General features: G+C 39.8%; 1 protein-coding gene across 15 annotated transcripts in view; it reads left to right on the top strand.

Moving 5' to 3' along the window:
- Positions 1-19,578, top strand: part of CHL1 (cell adhesion molecule L1 like) — a 126,336-nt gene that overhangs the window by 96,367 nt on the left and 10,391 nt on the right. For all 15 annotated transcript variants that reach the window (XM_038185989.2, XM_038185986.2, XM_038185981.2 and 12 more), the window contains 12 exons: positions 76-187; positions 939-1,105; positions 1,907-2,072; positions 3,100-3,224; positions 5,351-5,452; positions 5,662-5,859; positions 6,863-6,933; positions 9,534-9,756; positions 11,981-12,096; positions 12,258-12,462; positions 12,699-12,821; positions 13,828-14,007. In XM_038185989.2, the coding sequence (XP_038041917.1) occupies positions 76-187; positions 939-1,105; positions 1,907-2,072; positions 3,100-3,224; positions 5,351-5,452; positions 5,662-5,859; positions 6,863-6,933; positions 9,534-9,756; positions 11,981-12,096; positions 12,258-12,462; positions 12,699-12,821; positions 13,828-14,007 (1,788 nt within the window). The remainder of the gene's footprint in view (positions 1-75; positions 188-938; positions 1,106-1,906; positions 2,073-3,099; positions 3,225-5,350; positions 5,453-5,661; positions 5,860-6,862; positions 6,934-9,533; positions 9,757-11,980; positions 12,097-12,257; positions 12,463-12,698; positions 12,822-13,827; positions 14,008-19,578) is intronic.

The following is a 19,578-nucleotide window of genomic DNA, read 5'->3' as shown; positions in this document are numbered from 1 at the left end:
GGTGTGATGCAGGGACTGTATTTATATTCCCAGTTCTGAAGTTCAGTGCTGCTTGTTTTTCATTCTGTTCTGCAGATATTGCTCCCTTAATACTGACCTCAGATGGTGAAAACTATGCCACAGTTGTGGGTTACAGTGCCTTCCTGCACTGTGAAATTTTTGCCTCGCCTGCAGCAGATATTAGATGGTAAGTTACTGAGAACTCACTTCTTCACATGAAACAGGTTCAAACAGGCTTCCCAAACACTCATGTGCTCATGTTGTGGAATTAAAATTTGCAGTTTGTAACAAAAATGTGTTTAATATATGTATATTTTTTAATAAATATGCTTTTCCTCAAGAACCTTGCCCCATTGATTTAAAGATGGGGTGGAAAAACAGTTAATGAAAGTCCTCAATACCTGTGTGAAGAGGTGTTGGGATATTTATTAAGCAGAACCATGCCTTATGTAGCCAAATCCTGCTGCAACTTCATCAGTGTTAGTTTAACATTGGTAATTTTTAAAGTTTGGACACATTGCTGGGGTTGAAAGGCAATGACTTACAGAGCACGTTCACCTGGAAATGGTTCCATGCAGTTGGAAATCACTGGATTGCCATAGCACTTGACAGGTGCAATAAAATTGCACATGACAGCTATGGATTAAAGACTCAGCCAGAGTAGTTTAAAGATCTTGGTAGACACTGTCAATGTATTTCAGGTTTGCAGAAAGCTTATGTCCCTTTATGATTTGCCTGCATGTAAGTAAAGTGACTTGCTGACCCCAGACTCCTGAGTCCCCTGAACTATCTGTAAACCATGGAATATGAAAACGTATGGCAGGAGGGTTGGAACTAGATGATCTTTAAGGTCCCTCCCAACACGAGCCATTCTATGTTTCTGTGAAATAATAGTTCCTACAACCCCAGAAATAAGCCATAACTATTATCCTCTTTAGGACTAAGGATGATAGCGTAGAGCCACTCTCAGCATTACGCTATGAATTAAATAAAAATGGCACCCTAGAGATCAAAGAAACAAAGAAAGACGACTCAGGATCATATGCTTGCTGGGCTTCAAACTCGGTTGGAAAAAGAGCAATCACAGCAAATCTGGATATAAGAGGTAATGTTTCACTTATGAATAGAAAGACCTTTGATAAGGTTTTATATTTACTTTTTTTTTTTTTACTTAAATAGATACTTAGTAAAAAGTAAAAACAATGAACAACTTCAATACTCAATTAGCAAAGTCCTCAAAAACACTCTCAGTTTGCTGTAACTAACTCAAGAAAAAAAAATAATTTGTGTTCTATTTCAGGCCAGTCTCTTTGCTTTGTAAGTTTTACAATTATAATAAACATGAAAATGTACAATAAAATTCTCACAAAGCAGTATTTCACTGTATAGAGAAGTGAAGCCAAGTGCTTTCTTCCTACTTATTCATCTGTTTCTGCATTTAAATTAGAGTCAATTAAAAGAACAAACTTGATTGCAATATTTTTTTCTCACTCGACTTTAATAAGCTTGTAATTTTTCTTGGGTCATTGCCAAAGCCTATTTCAAATGGCAATTGGACATAAAAATCATATTCAAGCTTTTTTTTTTATCATTCATTTCATAACAGTCTGCTAACAAGTATTTTCACCTGTGACTTTGTGTGTTTGTGTGCACTTGTGTTTCTTGAATATGTTGGTTTGGACTGAACTAAAATAGAAATTTTCAAGATATAAAATTATATCCTGTCAAATCTCCATTTCAAAACCAACCTCCTCCGCTTGAAATGTTTGTATATAGAGATAGATAGATAGATAGGTGAAGATATGATCATTGCTCCTGAGGTTGATTTTTATATATGAAGTGCTTGGTGAAAATTTGATGTAATAGTTTCTCTCTCCTAATCAAAGTGTTTTCTGTGATCCACCAGATGCTACAAAAATTGTCATTACTCCAAAGAACCCCCGAGTGTTGAAATCACATTCAATTTTGTTGAAATGTCAGTCTGAGTATGATTCACACTTGAAAAACAGCTTCAAATTATCCTGGAGGAAAGATGGAGATCAGCTGCCAGTCAACAGCACACAAGACAGCAGGTAAGCAGAGAAGAACAAGAGTTTTCTTGAGCTCAGCTGAAATAATGCTGTATAGTGCTGGAACATGAGTATTAATAAACATGAAACTTAATAGCTTGAAATGCAAATTTATGTCTGCAGGAATTCTTCATGCAATATATGACTAGATCTGCATTTTGTCTACATACATATATATGCATCTGTATGAGTTTTGAGCTGTGACTGGAAAATTATTATTACTGTTGTTTTTGTTTACTCTCACTGTCATCGTATAATGCTGCATAAATGTTGGTTTAACCCAGAAATATAACTCTAAACTCTGTGTAGTCAACTGGGATTTTGTTTCTAGTATTTTTTAACTAGTATTTTCCTGTGTTTATACTTGTTTGTCCCTTTAATGGGATGGAGCCTAGACTTTGTTCCATATGAAAGGTCCCACATTGGGCACACTGATGTCTTTATTAATTAGTCACAGCAGAAAGGTTATTTTCTAAACACTGCGGTGCAGGAGGTATGGAAGAAGATCCTGCTGAGGCCACAGAGGGTGGGGAGAGAGTTCCAGGTAAAGACCAGATCAGTCTTCACCCTGACAGAACCCATGGGCCTGCATTAAGGCCAACTGCCCCTGGTGCATGGGACGTGACACAGGTGGGCTGGGAATGCTGGGTTTTACTCAGCCCTCTTAAAAATGTATACACAAAGCCTGTGTATTTCCCTCATTAATGATGTGCCAAAACCCTATGTGCCAAACCCTCAGCTGATGCATATCAATGTGGCTCTTTTCAGATCAAGAGAAGACATGCCAACTTCCAGCCATGGAGGCTAAATTGCTACAAAATACAAATAATAGTCTACAGCACAGTGTATAATACAACTACAATCGCATTTTCAAATAATAGGCCTAACGTGCAATTATGTTATTCAAAATGTTCCCTTAACAAGTTTATTCAAGAACTGTTTTTCAGTGAACAGTGTCAGACATATGCTTATCTTACAGATTTTTCTATATATATTTTTAATTTTATGTGCCTTTTTTCTTGCCCTGTAGGATAATTGTGGACATGGATACACTGTTCATTTCAAGTGTGACGTTGGAGGATCAAGGAGTTTATATGTGTGTGGCTAGCACTTCCCTAGACAGTGTTGTAGCGGAATCAAGGTTAATTGTTCTTGGTAAGAGGATATTTTCCTAGTGTGCAGTCAGGTTGGTGCAATAGCATGTGCACTTTTGTTTAATTAGTTCTTTTACCCATTTCAGTTACCAAACCTCAGTAATAAATTATTGCCCAGTGGCAAATGGTAAATTCATAGCAGAGAAAGGACTTGACCCACAGAGTCTGAAGCTTGACCTTGGTTTTGAGCATCCTTACCACCAGTCTTCTGTCCTGAAAGGCTGCTCAAATTTAAGGAGATAAATTTGTGTAGTGATGTGCAGTCCTTTGCAACATCAGCCTCTAACACTTACCTAAGGACATCAGACAATCACTAGAATGCTATTTTGCTGAGAGTTTTGTGTTGTTTTAATTTCAGGGTTGGTTTGTTTGTTTGTTTTATATTTTTGTTTATTTCTGGCAGTGATTGCTAACAGGAGCTAAGACAATCTGACCTTCAGGATATTTTCACACTTTAAATGAATGGTATTTTTCAGTAAATAGTAAATTAAGTAGATGCTATGCACATTTATGATACTGTGTTCTTTAGTAGTATATAACTCAAGATGTTTGTAAACTGTTATGTTACTTATGAAAATTTCATGAAGCATTTTGTTCATTTTTAAGAAGTTGATTTACAGAAGGGGAAAAACATTCTTGTGCTTGTTTTTTCTTGTTTATTGTACTTAAGAAAGGTCTTGATGGATTAACAGTATCTGTTATTTTCCAAATGAAAAAATTCAGGCTTTTGCAATGAAAGACCTGTGAGACGACTAAAGAACTAAACATGGAACAGATGGAGATAGCAAAATATGGGCAAATGAGTGCAGAAGATGTATTCTGTTAGAATACTTCTAGGTATTTGTTCTAGTGTTAATAAACAGAGAGCAGGATGGATACCTCAAAGATATACCGTCACTGTCTTCAAATACAAAATCATAGCACCATATACCATAGCACACAAACATAATCTTTTAAACTTTTTGATGTTCCCTTATATATAAAACAAAAAACTCAACATTGTTATTTTAAAAACTCTGTATAGTCCCTACTAATTGCTTTCACAATGACAGGGACAGTGTTATTCATTGAGCCAGCTGCTTTTCCTGTAAGAAATGACATTGTCAACCAAAATGTAGTTAGAATGTTGGGGCAGAAGGAGGTCAAACACCCATCAAGAGTTGCGTAATTTCATTTCCATGATCCATACGTTTTTTAGATTTTGAAACTCTAGCTTCATTCCCAGGAAGCTTTCCTGTACAAGCTCTGAGATTGTTTTCCTGGTGAATGCAGATTTGTGTTCAAGACTACATGTTTAAGGAGGAGTAGTGTGTGCGACTTTGGAGGGATGAGGGGTAACCATCAGACCCCTGCAATAAGAAATTGTTCTTTTACAACAGATTTTATGCAATCCAATTACCAGGCTAATCCAATATAATCAGATTTCAAATTGACAACCACGTACGTAAAAAGCAAGCTCTAGTGTGTACAGAGCAGCAGCATGGTCATCCTGTGCTCAAGGCTTTGGCAGTCCCACGCTAGTCCCCAGGAGGTGCAGAGCAGTTATCACACCAACCACGAGCTACACAACTAACTTGATATATTCTCTGGACAGCACTAATTGAGCTGGCAAGTAATGAATTTTGTTGTTTCCTTTTAATATAGATCCCCATGGCTGTGATAATGAATATTATCCTTTCACTCATGCTCTAAAAGCCAGGTTCAATAACTGTGAGAGCCAAGCCTCCTCCTAGCACTCTGGTTTGCACCACAGTAAATCCAAGTGATTCTAATATAACTTTCTGCTGAGAGCAGTGTCAATATCTATTAGTGATTATATAAATCCTAGTGATGATTTGCACAGAAAAATCTGTTGCTCCAAGCAAGGCTAATGAGAGTATATGGAAATACACTTGTAGAAGGGATATTGCATTTATAGGGGAGAAAGCAGAATCAGAAGACTCAATGTGTTCTTCTGTAACAAACCAGGCTCTTTAAAAGCAATTCTTACTTTCCTAATCCTGTCCATTTTGAAATCAGAAGGTGTTTTACAACTGCCTTCACTGGAGCTTGCTGTTCCAGTCTTTTCAAAAATGCCAAATAAACAGGAATAATTGCCACACTCTTGACAGCTCTTTGTTGTCTCAGATGTTCCTGATCCACCAGAAGATCTGCAGCTCTCAGAACATCAAAACCGAAGTGTTCGACTGTCTTGGAAGGCTGGGGCCAGCCATAACAGCCCTGTTAATGGTATGAAGGATTTTGGTAGCATCACCTTACATCATTTAGCATAATGACACATCACGGCTGTCAGAATAAACAAACCGTGCTCAAAGCCATCCTTAATCGGTTTTACTATGACAGTTAATTTACTCTAAGTTCATTTCTATCCTGCTATTTATAAGCAGTTCATACGGGTGCTGCCTGTTTCCCTCTGCCTTATTTTCTCTCCTCCACAGAGTCCATTATAGAGTATGAAGAGAGCCAGTGGGAGCCGGGGAGGTGGCAGGAGCTGACCCAAGTCCCTGGGAATGACACCACAGCCCTTCTGACCCTGGCCCCATACATGAATTACCAGTTTCGTGTCGTGTCCGTGAATGCTGTTGGAAGGAGCCAGCCTAGTAAACCATCGCTGCGCTATGCAACGCCTCCAGCTGGTAAACACTGCCATCTAGTTTTTTTAATGTGAATATTTTTAGTGCTTTACCAGGAATAGCATTGCCCTCTTTTCCTTCTGAGGGGCATAAAGACGTCAGGTTGTTTGTGCTACTTTTTCTGCTCAATGTGTGTGGTAGGAGATGAGACACTGAAGCACCAAAGCCAAGTCCAGCCATCCTGCATGCCAAGGAAGTATCTTCGCCAAAGAGAGGATTCACCCCTGCAGCTGCTGACATCAGTCTGGGGATGCCAAAATGAGGAATTTCTGTTGTTATGGCTAGCAGTGTGTTTCCTACCCACATACCTGTAACACAAAGCTTTTCTGAACTCTGCTGATTTTGTGCCTTTAAGGCTCGTTGCAGCCATTTATGGACATGCAGGTGCTGGTGAGAATTTTCAGGATTTATGGGGAGCCTTTCAGCAGCTATAAGCTTGTCAAAAGTGTTCATTCACAGTGCATTTCTCACCATAACAGAAAATGCTGTATCCCTGAAAGTCATTTTAGAGGCCAACTGTTCAACCTGGCATTTGCATTCCCTGGCATTTTTCTTTCTTTCTTTTTTTTTTTTTTTCTCTTTCACTTTCTCTTTCACTTCAATTCCAGGTCTTTCTTCAGCTTTTCAGCTGTGTGCACCCCACTAATGATATACCTTCTGTTTACTATCCCCACAGGGAGAAAAATCTCTTCCTAATAATCCCCCTACATCTGGTGCTTTGAAATCCAAAAGTCACAGTTTCATGTTAGCTGGTGGCTCCAACCAACAAGGGCACTTAGGAATCAAAGCTGCATAAACAACTCATTTTGTTCACAGCAGCTTTTGCTGATCCAAGTAATTAAGCTCATGAGCACTCTGTTTAGGTGTTTTTCACTCTCAGTAATATGGAAACAAGAAAAGTTTTAAAATATGTATTTAATAAATACATATTTGTTTCTTATTTAAATAACACATGCAAATAAAAACAGAAATATGGAAACTAACCTTATTACCTGTGTGGTTCCAGCTCCAGACAAGAACCCAGAAAACATCCGAGTTGAAGCTTCTGAACCAAATGAAATGGTGATGAAATGGGAGGTAATGCAAACATGTCTGTCAATGCTACAATATTGGGAACAGGTTCTCTCTTCAAGCAGCAGTTCCTAGGGCAGCATGAAATTTATCAGGATGTTGTTTTAATGCAAATACATTTTTAAAAAGAGAGAGAGAGGGAGAGAAATAATGGTTCCCTTGACTTTATTTCCCCTTCTCCCTATTAATTAAAGTTAATGCTTTTTGGAAAACACTAGCAAATTCCGTAGGTAGCATCATTGATGCTACTTCAGTTGAAGATTAAATTATTATTTACTTAAATGTTTGGGTTTCCTTCCCTAGATTCATTTTTTGTTTCAAAAGGCAACTTTCTCCAACTAAACTTTGCAGGCTGTAAGGAAATACAGAAGTGCTGTATGTACGTTGAGAATTACCTAGAGTATGCCCCTCTTCTGTGCTTCTTGCATGCAAGGGAGTGCTTGCGATAGCCATGGTCTTACCCTGCTCAGCAGGAGGAGCAGCCAGGGCCAGGTAGAGGACCTGTTCCTTGGCCAGGCACAGCGTTTCTGCTCCTTGATCCTGGAGGTTTGACAGTGACTCAGATCACTTGGCCAAGAGAACGTGTTTGAATTTCTACACCACAAGCTAAAGGAGTGCAGATACAGTTCCTGATCGTGTGTCAAAGGAATCACGTAAAAGTGTTGAGGATGGTTTCCAGACTTCAATTTCTCTGACTTTTAAGCTTACAGCTTCTGTGCCAACAATTTAGAGAGATATATATTCCTCCATTTAACACAAGCTTCAACAACTGTGGAAGGGCGCATATTTTATTTTTTTTTGTGGCTTGAATTAAACACAATTTACATGAGATTTACTTTTCAATCTGCTGCTTGCAGCAAAGAACAATAAATGTTTCCCAAATGCGAATTTGCACTTCGGGCTATAATCATGCCAAAAAGGAGATGGCCCTCTAGATCTGTTGACTTGGATTTGAAAGTGGATTTTTGCTGAATGATGTAGTCAGGGAAGACAAACCTGCTTCTTGGAGGAAAAGCAGAGTGGTGGTACTCATCACGGGTGGGTGAAGCTGCTAGGGCCAGCAGTGAGCTGAAGCCTTGGCTGAGCTGGGAAGGAACCACCCTCCCTGCCAGTAATCCCAGCTCAGACATGGCAAAAGTAAAAGTGAAAATTGAGGCTAAAGAGAGAGAATGGGATGGACAGGCTTTGTTAAATCTCGTTGAATCATTTAAATGTCATAAACAGGATATTCATTTATTTATGGTGTTTTCTGCATGCCTTCCAGAGGAAATGCTAGGCACTGAATTTCACAAAAAAAGAAAAAAAATACTATTTCTGGCAGACAAAGGCTGCAAAATGATGTTAATCTGCCTACTTTGGATTAAGAGACCAGATGAGCATTAGTGACTAGCTTTTCAGCCAAGGATTTGCAGCATTAAGGGAGATCAAAATAGGAGTCAAGCAGTGCTGAAATTTTATTCCAAACAAGAAGTTATTTTTGAGTAGGAATTTTTACTTCTCCAGCTTCTCTTGCAAATCCCATTCCATGGGTTCTTTGCCGTGGAAGAGCTTCAACCCAGCACTGCCTATTAGAAAGCTGTGTGGCATACCAGCCCTTTCACCACTGTCATCCTGAAGGTCATGAATGGGAGGGTGCATGGCTTTGGTCCTTGTACCCTCAGAGCAAGGAAAAGGGAATTTTTGCACATGGCCAAGAGCTAGGTTTGCTTAGCATTATCCTGCCCCAGCTGAACAGAATTCAATGAGTTTTTGGTAAGTCAACTCTTAGGACAAATTAATACCATGGAGCAACACTCATTTTTTTGACATGCCTTGAAGAGAGCTGTTCAAGTTTTATAGATGCTCTTTGCATCACCTTCAGTCCCCACATGCGAGGAGCAGCGGGTGAGTTGGTCAGTGGGAAACAGTGCTCTGCTGACACTCAGTCGATGTCGTTTCATTTCAGGCTTCTGCACTTCTCTGACCAAGGTGTGCTGATCTGGGCTTTGTGTGTGGCTTGGCTACGTATCAGGCATTATGTATTTGATATGTATAATGTTTCATTGAAATATTTTTAAGAGTAGTTTATGTGGCAGAAAATATCCACAGATGTTTCAGTGGACTGGTAACCTCCCCCCAAAACACATACACATCATTTTGGGGTAGTGCATGTGACCAATTAACATTATTAATTAAAGAGGTACATTTTCAGAGAAAGAAACTCAATTGGAGAATGTCTCATGACAAGCCACTGTTATATGTCTTCTAATATTTTATAAATTTGTGTTAATTAGATGAGAACCATGCTGTGACGAAGTCTTCAGCTGATCAGTAAGAACTGATAGCACAGCAGTTGCCCATTAAATGACCAGGCATAATTTCAAGCATTTGGCACGTATTTAGAACAAATCTAAATTTTAATGACCCAACTTGCTGTGCTACATAAAATTCTAAGATGAAATGCATTTTAGCTGTACTAAAAGACACAAATAGCCTTATGCCAAAATATGCATTTTAGTTGCGCTAAAAGGCATGCAGTTTAAATCACAGAAAAAAAATATCAAAGCAAAACAAAACAAATCCCAACAACTTATGGGTCTCTTTTAACATCTCCTGTTCTCCCACAGCCATTGAAGCCCACAGAGAGAAATGGGCCAGGGCTGGAGTACAAAGTCAGCTGGCGGCAGCGGGGCGTCGAGACCGATTGGAACGAGGAATTGGTGAAGAAACACTCCCTGACCCTGAGGAACACCCCCACTTTCGTGCCCTATGAGATCAAGGTCCAAGCAGTAAATAATTTAGGAACTGGTCCTGAACCAAACGTCACCACTGGATATTCAGGAGAGGATAGTAAGTAACAGGAACTTTCCTGTGAAAAATGTGCTTTGTGAGTGTGTCTTGTGATGCAAAACATTTAGACAGGGAGCGATAGATTGGGCAGCCTGCAGCCAAAATGCCTAAATACAACTGTTGAAAGTTCTGGGCTGCCAGAGAGACAGATACTTCTTGTGCTGGGCACAGTGGACTCCAGGTCTGTGGACAGGTCCCTCGTGCTTTTATTCATCTCAGTGCTGATTTAATCTGGATATTCATTTGAAGGCTGCAGTCCACAAAGAAGTCTGAATTACTGCAGCAGTTGTGCTGAGCTCAGGGGGGACAAACCTTTAACTTGGGTTTCTGTCCAACAGCTTTTTGTGTCCTCCTGGTGGCATGGCCCCCTCCCAGGCCTCCCCTTGTCTCTGGAGAAATCTTCCTCCACCACAAGGCCTAGCTTTGGGCTTGCTCCTGCTCCGAGCCCTCTCCATGGAGCTTCTCCGCACTGGCCCACCTCTGCTCTTGGGCTTTGCCAACTGTGCGTAGTCTGGGCCAAACCAAAGCAGTTTTCTCCCTGTGCTACCCACGTTCAGATAATAGATGCCTGGGCCGCCCTAGGTCACAGCCACCACTTCTGATACCGACCCTTTACATGTCCTCTTCGAGCTCCAATTTCATGGTGGGCCTTAATAATCATCTCCCATTGTGAGAGGTGAGCATGCAGGAGGATTTCTCTGCTAATAGAATTAATGCTGGTGTCACAAGGGCTGTGACAGCCCTTACACAATCTGTGGGACACTGGGTAATAGCACTGCTGGGGCCATCCCAGCATTTCTGAAAGCAGCCTTTCCCCTTTGGTGTTTACTGCATGGCTACAGAAGGTATTTGGATGACTGGAAATTTACCCGTTTGCAGTAATGAAATGCCAACCTCCCTTTAAAAAGAACCTTTTTTGTAGGATTTAAGGATTTATATCACTGAGGGAGTAAACAGCCTGGTGGCCAGCTAGTGTGGGGTGCCAAGCTTCCCTGATCCCAAATACAAATGGTTATTGCATTTGCAAACGCTTAGTGGCAGAGGCTGGGAACAGTTGGCAGGGGTGTCAGCAAGAGCTCTGCCTTTCAGATCTGCCAATTAATCTTATTAAAGGCAGACAGTTTTCATCCTATGCAGAATCTGAAATCTTTCATCAGTTTTCCCCAAAATGAAATAAACTGACAGACTGAATAGCCTTTGGAAAGTCTACAGTGTCTTACCCTAAGACCAGCGTGTGTTTTTTGCTCAGTGAGATGCCCAGACTGCCACGAGCTGCGTTTATCAGCCAGCTCCTGCAGCCAGCGCTCCCACTGCCGTGGTCACTGGGGGTGCTGCAGCCACCTCTCCTCTCGCTGCAGCTTCTGCAGCAGCTGTGATGAGGTAGCACCATCCATCCTAAGTGACGTCAAATGGTCAAAAAGCTCCAGTTTGATTTTAAAACCTACTGAGTGAATCCTGGTGTTTCACCAGCATCAGGCTTTAGCACTGGGGTGGCCTTGGGCTGGAGGGCAGCCTCTGCCCAGCCAGAGGTGGGCACTGGGGAGCCCTGGAGAAGTTTCCTCTCCCCCGTTTGCTGGATCACAGAAGAGGTGGAGGACAGCGAGAATAAGGACACCACAGCATGCTTGTTTGCTTTGTGTGTCTAGGGTGGATCTAATTTTACATCTGCTTCTATCTTCCGTACTATTCAGTTGTCAGTGGATCAAGGCCTCTTTTATGTTTTTTTTTGTTTGTTTGTTTCTTTCTTTCTTTCTTTTTCTTTTTCTTTTTTTCCTTTTCTTTTAGGCTCTATAATAGTTCTCTCTGTTGTGCAGTGATTAAAATCCTACTGTTTAATGAGTTTAGCTATAAAATGAAATTGATTGGGAAAAGAAAAAAAAACCTTTATGATTGCCTTTTTGAATGCTGTGTTAATCATTTTTTTTATTCTTCTCACTACTGTAAGCATTACTTGAAACAGGAAATCATAAATACTGGTGTAGAAATTCATATGTCCCAGTGCACCTGTATTCCAGCCCTCAGCAGAAAGCTCTGATACTGTAAAATAATGTTTATTGGCCTGTTTCACCCACTGGATGCAGGTGGAATGACTTTTTTCTTGCCTGCAGGAAGACTGCATGAGCTGGCACAGCTTGAGCTGGAAAGCCAAGCCCTGTAGCATACAAATGGTGTGAAACTGAGCTCCCGTAAGCATCTTTAATATGCATCACTCCTGTTTTTACAGCTCCAGATGCTGCTCCTTCCGGCGTCTCAGTGGATATTGTCAACAGCACGCTGGTCAAAGTCTTCTGGTTTGGAATACCAAGGGACAGAGTTCGTGGACATTTAAAAGGCTATAAGGTTATGAATTTCCCTTTAATTGCATGCAGTTTAACAAACTATTAAATGAATCCTTTGTCAATGATAGATCACAATCTCATTTCTGGGAAGATGAGAGAAATCAATATAGTGTTCAGCCCCATCAAAGGTAATTTGTTATAGAAATGCCAATCTCAATGCAGGTCAGTTGGTGGAAAACAAAAAGCATGCTGGATGGGAAAAGACATCACCCAGAGAAACACCACCTAACATTTGTAGGAGACAGAAATTACGGGATGATTCCTGGTCTGGAGCCCTTCAGTGAATTCCGCTTGACTGTTGTGGCTTACAACTCCAAGGGCGATGGACCGGAAAGCTCTCCTGTGGTGTTTGAAACTCCAGAAGGAGGTAAGAAGAAGTGGGATGGAAGGGAATAAATTGAAATTGTCCATGTAACAAAGCAACTTGATTTCATAAATTAAAGTGGTTGTAAAATCGCCAGCGGTCACAACACTGTTCACTAGAAAGGGGAACTGTAGGTTGGGGAACTTCAGGTGTTGAGCTAAACTATATCCTCATTTAACAAGTGCATATAGAGACAGACTTGTGCAGTGCTTTCTGTGAACTAATCCCTGTATCTTCAGTCCCTGAACAACCCCGTTTTCTGAAAATCCTGAACTTTGACAAGGATTCTGTCACTCTGTCCTGGGGACTTCCCAAGAAGGCCAACGGCCACCTTACCGGCTACATTTTACAGTACCAGATAAGTATGTGCTTGTTTTGCTTTGACTTTAGAATTTAAACACTATTAGTTTATTTAAAAAAAAAAAAAGGGGGGGGGGGGGAGAGAGGGAGAAGTAGGGAGTATTGTATGTGCAGAATTATATAAAACAGAGGCTGATGAGAAAGCCTGTTTCCAGCATCTGTATAGCAGCCACAGCATCTGAGCAGCTTGTTTCGAGCTGTGATGTGCACACTGCCTGCTAGAGGGCAGGGCAAGGTCATTTTCCAGAGCAAAAAGTTTTCTGTGTGTGTTACTGATACAAGTAAACTCACACTGCTGCCATGCCTTATTCCACATTTTGCTAGCTAATTCAGTTGTTTCATATTTATAAATTATACCTAATGTAGTAGTTAAGAAAATCAATAAATTGTAGGTACTTTTTACTGAACTGAAATTTGTTCAACACAAAACACTTTGTAGTGAGAACACTTCGGCCGTGTTCGTTAGGATTTTCACATCTTGTCAGTAGGTACCTCCTCCCTGCTCGGTAGCAGAAATGCAGGTAATTGCCTCTTGAGTCATGTTATTGAGTAACATCTGAAGTCCTGAGCGTACAGAAGACTTGCTTTCAGACCAACTATTAAGGTAGTTTGGGAGCTACGGCCCCTCCTGCTGCTGCTGCGAGCTGCAATGAGGCACAACAACCACCGTTAACTTGCTGGTGAAAGTCTGCAGATGTTTGAAAGCAAAGTGAAAAGCAATTCATATATAATTAATGTTCTAAGAGACAGTAATTCTTCCCTCCCACTCAGTGTGTGCATATCTAGAATCAGGGAGCTTTTTAAGATCAGTGATAGCTCACTGAGCAGCTGGGAGGTTGGCATGGGCAGGAGAGATCCCACCTTGGTGCTCAGCAGGAGGGTGCAGTGTGCTCGTCCAGGCTTCACCCCTGCAGCGGGACACAGTGTGCTTCCCTAGCAGGAGCACCCTTGGCACTGTGAGTCTTTGCAGGCTTTGGCTGCCAGATCTGACCTCACTTTCTCTTTCAGTAAACGAAACTCATGAAATCGGGCCTCTGAGTGACATCAGTGTGGCGAACCGGTCCACGCTCAGCTGGAGGCTCTCAGGCCTCAGCGCCAGCACCAAGTACAAGTTCTATGTCAAGGCCTGCACAGCCAAGGGCTGCGGGAATCCGGTCACGGAAGAAGGACTAACGATGGCTCAAGGGAGTAAGTTAATAGGCAATATGTTTTCATGTGAAAAAGCTTTAACAATAACGGAAAAAAAAATAATACTGAGAATATTCCAGGCTTGATATTTCCTTTGGAATTAGAGGAAATAAATTTGTTTTTCTGGCCATAAGAACAACCAATGAAGTTTTTAATACAGCCATGCAGCTCTTCAGAAAAGTTGAGCTTATCTGCTCCATTTCCCATACAGTACGGTGTTTCTGTCCCTTCTGATCAGCTCTGTAAGCTATACTAGGATCAGTCTATTGCATTTAGTTGTGAACAGAAAATTGAAGATCTAAATCTGTCCTCAGCAATATTATGAAAACAAATTCTGCCATTGTGTGAAAATGGGGACTCCCAAGAGTACTAGGGATGGTTATGTGACATGGAAAATCCATATGAATGTAAATATGACTGTAGGGTATTTAATCCTTTTTTTATATATATTATTTTATTGGAGACTGGAAGTAAACATTTTTATGCCACTTATAGCATACCCTAAAACATTGACAATTGGTAATTTTAAGGAAAATCTACAAGCACTGTATTATAGCTCATTTTTTTTTTTTATAGAGACGAAATGAAATAAAATATACTGTACTCAGCAAGTCTAAAAACTCTACAATACCAAAGAACAAGTCCTTGCTATTAATCAGAAACCATTGCTGTGCAATTACCGTGGGGAAGGTGAATGTGATAAGCAGAAGAGTCCTGGCTTCATCATTTTTATCAATGATAACAGTCTGGAACAATGTTGATATAAAATAGAAAAATGGTCCTTGTTGCACAATATCCTATCAGACTTCCAAGCTGCAAAATCTCCTAGTTGACTGGAACTGTAGAAAAGAAACAAGTACAAAGTACTGTAACTTATGAGGTCCCAGCTCAGGATCCAGTCATTAAATACTAGCTGCTTTCTACACTGGTGGAACAAAATTCTGTTTTGTTCCATTTTTTCTCCACTTTTGGCTGAATTTAGGCTACCCTAAATGTTTCTCTGCTCCGTTTCTAGTTACAAAATGCACACCTCTCTAAACAGATGCATAAACTGAAGGAGAAATGTCCTGCCTGACCTCAGCTGCTGGAGCAGGGGCGCCCCAGGGCTTTTCCCCGTCTCACACAGGCATTTCCTCCCCTCTGCAGTGGTTTCCCCTTCCACCTGCAGTCCCACAGATATTATTACAAGGAAATTGCCCTGCCCAGGCTGGAGCACTGTGTACAAATCTGGGCCAGGGTTTCCCTACTTGTTTCTGTGAGACCTGTGTGGAGAATCATCCCAGGGAATGCCCAAGTCCCAAATTACATCATTGTTTTTCTCTGTAGACTTTACAGACTTTGACCTTAAAAACTCCTGTTTTGGTGATAAATTTCCTTTGCCTTTGTTGCAAGTTTTTCTAGTCATCCCTTCCCTCTTACAGAAGCTGTGCTTAGTAGGCTGCCTGTACCATAATGTTCACTTTTGGTGAGGCACTGCATCCTTGCAGACTGTTTGGTACCTCCTTGCTGTACAAGTCAGCTCCTTCCCCAATGTCCTGAAGACTCCAGATGTGCTGCAATATACAAGGTGATAGGAATTAAAAGCAGCATGGTTTAACATTCTTCAGTAAAAAAATTAAAAGTTTTTTTTTTTTTTTTTTTTTTTCCTCATGCTAAAAATACATAATTTCACTTTCTTAGGTACCTCTTCTGGCCTTCATTGGGCAGTCAGAATAATGTGTTTTGGCAACTTGAAAGTCTATTATTTCTTTAAGTAACCTTGTCAGATTTCTGACATCCCTGTATGACATGTTTAAAATGATAATAACAGTGCCATTCATTTTGCTCTCATTCTTTTCTTTCCTAAGACTTTGTTTCAGCAAAAGCAACAACTGCTTCTTGTGGAACACATGTAGAATACAGTAGCAAAAGCTGCAATGGTCCAGTTCTGTGATGAATGTGTGCCCCTTGCACAAATTTGCTCATTCTCAAGCCACCTTAAGTTAGGACACTGCATCTGTCACTGAAATGCCATTAGAGTTTTGTGTCATTATTTGCTGGCTAAATTGTTCGAACATTTTTCAACTAAATGTGATAGGTTAAAAAAACACACACTTTTCAGTGACCTTCTTGGGTTTTTAGACTGTGATATGGGAAGCAAGGTGATTGCTCAAAATTAAACCAATCTCTCTCTTTGAAAAAATGGAGCGATTTCAGAAGTCAAAGTTCATCACTTAAAATGACCCACACAAATGACAGATATAAAATGTGGTGCCCTCTGAAATGAAACTCCATGACAGAGGACTCCAGGCTGCTTTGGGTTTTGATTCAGTGATTCCATATCCAGTACATCCCGCTTTTGGTAATGAAAACATAAAGTTCTCATTGTTCATTTTAAGACTCTGAATAGCTTCCACTGCTGCGATATGGCCTGTGCAGACTGTGCCAGGGGTATTGAAGAATTTCACAGTGCATTCTGCCAGGAAAGTGGAGATGTCAAAGTAGGAGCAATGGAATCATTCACATTTTATCATTGATATACTTGATCTGCAACATTTCTATTGCTCTCATTTTATTTTATTTTATTTTATTTTATTTTATTTTATTTTATTTTATTTTATTTTATTTTATTTTATTTTATTTTATTTTATGAACATATATGAGTATGCATGCATCTCCACTAAAAAAAAAAGTCTGAGTGGGGAAAATTATTGTGCTCTAAATAATAATTTTGCAAGTGTGTAATTTCTATGCAAACTGTTTCCTGACAGTGACAGCAAGAATGACTGAATTTAGTTTAAAAAAAAAAATAAAGATTGCCAATTAAATAATTATAAATCCCTGTGCAGATAAATGGGTAAATTCTACTGTCTGTCTACAGTCGCAGCATCTTCTGTGAATGAACCTTTCGGATTCTCTCTCTCTTTTTTTTTTTTTCCTCTTTTGTTTATCAGGAGTTACACGTCCCTTTGGTTAACAACTCTTTACCAAAAGGTCAGTGAGTGGGTGCGATAGGGAAAGAAAAACTTCTGCTCACATCTCTCTTCCTTCATTCCTGGGTGGAACAGTGCAGCTCCTCAACCTTCACGTGCAGAGGCAGAGCTCCCTAAACCACAGTGATGCCTCTTTCAGAAGATGCTGTCTCTCTGTAATTATTTAATGGAGGAAAGCCACAGTTTAATATTTGTCTCTAGGCTAAATGCAGACCCACTGGAATTAGTGAGAGATAGAAGTAAGCCATAGAAAAACTTTCATTTATAGCATCCTTGTTGCATAACCAAACACCATGTGCATTGGCAGCTAATGCAAACTCCCTTAACTGAAATACCACTTTCCTATGAAATATCTTAAATTTATTTAAAAATTACTCACACAAATGTTATAATGTTAAATTATAATGTTAAATGTTATAATATCTATTTTTGACAAAATACCATGGGCAATCATGAAGAACCTGGGCAAAGGGGTATTTGCATTGTACTGCAAAATAAATAATAGTTTAATTTTTGTGCACTTATCTTGGTTTCATTCCAAAGATGAAGGTATGCTGTCTTTAGAAAATGTTTTATCTCTAAATTTTCGTTTTCAGGCAGCGTTTCTTAAATGACCTACAAACTAATTAATTTTCCCCTTGAAAATGTTGATTTCCCAATGATCACTAGCTCTCAGAAGTATAACACAAAATAATGTTCTTACGTATATGAAAAAAAAATCATTTAATACAACAGTCCTTTTTTTAACAGAAAGCTTCCTTTTATCTAGAGCTACCAGTGTTTCTGAAGGATTACTAAATATGCATTACATGTTGACAATGATTACTGTGTGTCCAAAATTGCAAGCTTTAATGAAAATTTCATCCAGAGGAAGCTGCGCAACTGTGGCTTTATTTTGAAGAGAAGCCACGGAATGGAAGTTCACCAGTTTCATTTTGTATCAATGGCAATTGGCACTTAACTCCCCCAGGGTTTTAAAATCTTAACAAGAAGTACTAAACTTCAGCACACATTGTAAGATGAGGAAAGCAACTATTTGTAACAAAACATATGGTTTTAGTTCTCTTTTGCCACCAGCACAGCTAAAGAGGAAAAATGTAACTGCTTTAGCCATATGTAACCACTGGTTTTGTTACCACCAAAGCCCCAGATCCTGGGAGAAAACATATCCTGTTTTGTCACAATGAAGAGAACTCAAACTTTTGCTCACAAGTTTCCTTTTCTACCATTTGTGCCTCACTGTTCTGCTGCCTCTGCTCCAGCTGAGGCACCTGCTGCACAGGGAGGAGGAGGGTGTGATATGTCACTACTTCAAAACCCTCTCACTGTGAGCTTGATGTCTAATATGCCTAAAAATAAACATATGAAATATAATATGCTAAATATCTCAGTCTCTGAGTACTTTAAGCAAATTTGCAGTTAACTTTATGCCTTGGCTATGTATGATTTCTTCTCTGTTAGCATCCTTCCTCAGTGCAGCCAGTGCAAAAGAGACGCAGCAAGAGATGAAACAAACTATAACCTTTCTTCTTGTCTGAGCTCAGATCTCTCCTACAAACAGTTGATCACTAGCTCAGTAACCTCACCTATAAATTCTTCTCAATAAATTTTACACACAGCAGGTTTGCTAATCTACAGTTTAAAATATTCCCAATTTAGCATGAATTACTTCCTGTACTAAAAAAGCACAGAAGATGAAGGATACTTGTGGTGCGTATTTATACACTTTTAATAGCCAGGCAGTAGGGAAAAACTAATGAAAGTTCATCTTCCCATTTATTGCAGCAGATGTATTTAGAAAGGTATGGTTATAAATTAGGATGTTGCCCACAATTAGTATTTAGCTGTTAGACTGCCAGCATTTTTAGTTAAGCATGTTTTATAACGGATGTGCTAACTTTTGGAGAACTAGCAGACTTGTAAGTCTTTGGGGGCAGTTTATATTGTTTTTCCCTTTATACCATAAGCTTCTATAAAAAAAAAAAAAAAAAAAAAAAAAAAAAAAAGTGTGTTCTGTTGCTCTCATAAATCTCAAAGCCCAGTAGGAATATTGTAAAATTGCAGTTCAGTGTTTAATGTTCATGCAAGTCCCATGGTATGGTTGATAAATAGTGGGGGAGGATGAGAAGTGCTGGTGATATGCCTTTATTATTAATGCTTCTCCCCTATTGTAGATTAAAAACCTAACCCAACTGCTTTCAATTTTCTGAGGCTAATTTCTGCAGCTCACTGACCTTTCTGTGTGTTGAGCATTTCCTTATTTTTCAGGATGGTACACTGTTTTTTTGTTTTGTTTTGTTTTGTTTTTCTATTCCAGCTACCACACATGTCCCAGTTAGCAATGCTTTCTCTTCTTTAGGTGTCAAATTGATTGTTTAACACAGCCCAGAAAGAAAGCGTGTGAGGGAAAAAAAAAAATCACATAATTGCTTATCACTGGACAGTCTTAAGGACATCCCCATTTCCCTGGGGAGGGGGGGGGGGAACAAATAGGTGGGATATGTGGACTTATGAGAGTGGTGTAACAAAATGCCCATGAATCGGAGCTGTGGTATACCATTGAGCTCTAGGTTGAACATTTTGCTTCCTAGGAATTCAG

This window comes from Anas platyrhynchos, chromosome 13 (assembly GCF_047663525.1).
Source record: "Anas platyrhynchos isolate ZD024472 breed Pekin duck chromosome 13, IASCAAS_PekinDuck_T2T, whole genome shotgun sequence".
In the NCBI taxonomy this organism is placed as follows: Eukaryota; Metazoa; Chordata; class Aves; order Anseriformes; family Anatidae; genus Anas; species Anas platyrhynchos.
This window is presented reverse-complemented; position numbering and strand designations above follow the sequence as displayed.